Source organism: Capsicum annuum, chromosome 1 (genome assembly GCF_002878395.1).
Source record: "Capsicum annuum cultivar UCD-10X-F1 chromosome 1, UCD10Xv1.1, whole genome shotgun sequence".
NCBI classification, from domain to species: domain Eukaryota; kingdom Viridiplantae; phylum Streptophyta; class Magnoliopsida; order Solanales; family Solanaceae; genus Capsicum; species Capsicum annuum.
In genome coordinates, this window is record NC_061111.1 from 248,040,713 (window position 1) to 248,043,271 (window position 2,559).

The window sequence follows — 2,559 nt, forward strand, 5'->3', positions numbered from 1 at the left end:
CAAGTGTGGTCCAATTTTAGACACCTATGATAATTCTGATATCAAAAAATAACGGCAGGTAAATGTGCTATATTTTCAATAATTCAAGAGTATTTTTTATTATTTTCTGTTAAATTCTTAATTTTAGAACAAGAAAATTAGAGGGTAACCACGTCAAAATTTTTTAGTTTTCCTAAACTTTTTATTCAACTTTTTAATTTCAAAACATAAAACAAGATGTACTACCTTTATGACGATGGAGGGGTACTTTGCACATCGTCTTAAGATTTTTTTGTCTTAGTTATTATCCGAATTCACACAGAACAACGAATATTAGTTAGTTTGATCCTCGTCAAACTGTGATGTTCATTCGTTAGCATAAGATTGAAATAGATGTAAGATATCAAGAATTGATCAATAACATTTGTATTACTGCTAATTATAACATAATTAGAAGACCAACAACGACTAGAGAAACAACACTAATTAGAAAAGCCAAATTCCTTAGTACTTAGTACAATCTGTAGGCTTAAATGATATTTTGTTTTCCTCAAGATCATATCCAATTAGGTAATTCATCTGTGCCAAGTTTCCAAATATAGCAAATTCTTGTCCTGGCACTATTGTAAGACAAACCAAGCCTTCATCAACTAGTGCAAATGTGCCCGATGGAGACAACTCTAAATCCGCATTTGTAAAATGTGCAACAATCGTTGGAGCATCGATAGTGCCATTCTCATCAGACTCGTAACATAGATTAAAAGTTCCCGATGAGTCCCTCTTCTTAGTAGCACTGATCGAATCCACCAAAGCTGATTCCAAATTCTCGTAGAACTCACCAGGCAGAAATGTTAATGTTGTGCCAGAATCGATTATGATGTTACCTTCCTCAAATTCATCACCAATAGAAAAGCTAGTTTTAGAAGATTTGAATTTCAGCGTCTTATTCCCAACACTAACACCTTCCAAGGTTAGATAATAGAATGTGGATGGTTCCTTTTTAACCAAGGGAGTTGAAACGACATCAGAGCCAGACACAATGGCATTATTACCAAAGTTGATGTGACTTGTGACATTAGACATCGATGAATCTAATGAGATTGGGATTAAACAATAAGAGAATTTCCCATTGATTTGTTTATCTAATTGCTTGATAATTGAAAGTTCACCACCACCTAAGCCAATAATACCCGAAGTATAATTATTAAACGTTCCACTATTGTCATGACCGCAACCAAAGGCAACGTTAGGAATTGCAACATCTTTACCAGAAGTAGAAGGAAAAGTGAATTTATCAGAAGCAAGGTCACCAATACTTTGTGATTGATCACCATAACTCATTTGATATTCACAAACATTTCTTCTAACACAAGAAGAACTCCCCATTAATGATGCACATTCTTCATCATCACACCTTATAGTTTTATAAGTAGAGCTTTTCTTTGAATCGAAAAGAGGGTATGATTGTTCAAAACAATTGTCGCAAGGCTTGCATTGCGTCCATGTTAAGTCACTACCCGTGTCAGCAATGGCTACTATTTCAACAGGCGGTGTGCCAATGGATAGTTTCATGAGGTATTCACCCGGGATGGGAGAAATATCCGACTGGATTGTATCCGGAGTAGCAAAGGAACTTTTCTTGAAAAAAGAAACACGTGAAATTGATCGATGGAAGGCATTTCTAAGGCGATCTGATTGAGTGGACGGGTTGTAAAAGGGTGAACTAGGAGAATCGCGATGAATAAGATCAAGAGTGAAGCCTATTACACCACGATTGCTTATTATTTTTCGACAAGAAACCAAAGAAAGATGAATCAAAGCCAAAAAGACTAATGTATAAAAGATAGTACTAGCCTTAACATTCATTTCCATGACTAAAGTAGAGTTATGATATTCAAGAATTATGTCAAATGATGAAGATAAAATGTTAGTGATTTGTATCATTTTATAGGTAAATTAAGATAATGAGAATGCATGTAAGAATATAGTAAATCTAGGAAAATATGGGATTTGGGGGGAGTGTATATTAATTAATTTGGAAGAAATCTTAGAAGATATATAGTACCAAATACAAAGTAGGAAGTGAAACAATTTTTTTTTAAATCTAATTTTTGAATTTAAGTTGAGTGGATGAAGAGTTTCACTTTCATTGAACAAACGAATGTAACTACAGAGACTATAGATTTCAAACGATTCATTTAATATTAATATTTTATTCTTACCATAAGTATTTCGATTAATTAATACCGTGTGTATACGATCCATTGATTCCCACGAATTTTTTGAGATACTTTCAATATGTGAAAAGATACTATTTATACTGCTTGGGTAATTTATTGGGCATGGTAACTGTTAAAAATTTGATTCGATAATTTTGATTTTCTATTTTTAAAAATATCTTATCATTATAATATGAAATTAATACGTTACGGTATGGTTCGGTATTTTAGTGTATTATAAATCAATAGCCATAGTTTTGTCTAATTTCGACTTACATATAATATAATAGAGAATTGCTAATTCAACTTTTCAAGCAACTTCTCAATTGTATCATATAATTACTCCTTAAATATGTAAAAA

General features: G+C 32.5%; 1 protein-coding gene across 1 annotated transcript; it reads right to left on the reverse strand.

The window, feature by feature from the left end:
- Positions 1-483: 483 nt before the first annotated feature.
- Positions 484-1,872, reverse strand: LOC107857364 (aspartic proteinase CDR1-like). Its single transcript, XM_016702257.2, has one exon. It carries the CDS (start codon positions 1,849-1,851, stop codon positions 484-486), a length of 1,368 nt encoding a protein of 455 aa, XP_016557743.2. The 5' UTR covers positions 1,852-1,872.
- Between the last annotated feature and the right edge of the window lie 687 nt (positions 1,873-2,559).

What these genes read in the sequence shown, in the direction of transcription:
- LOC107857364 (XM_016702257.2), bottom strand. Translation starts at nt 1,851, where the DNA reads ATGGAAATGAATGTTAAGGCTAGTACTATCTTTTATACATTAGTCTTT.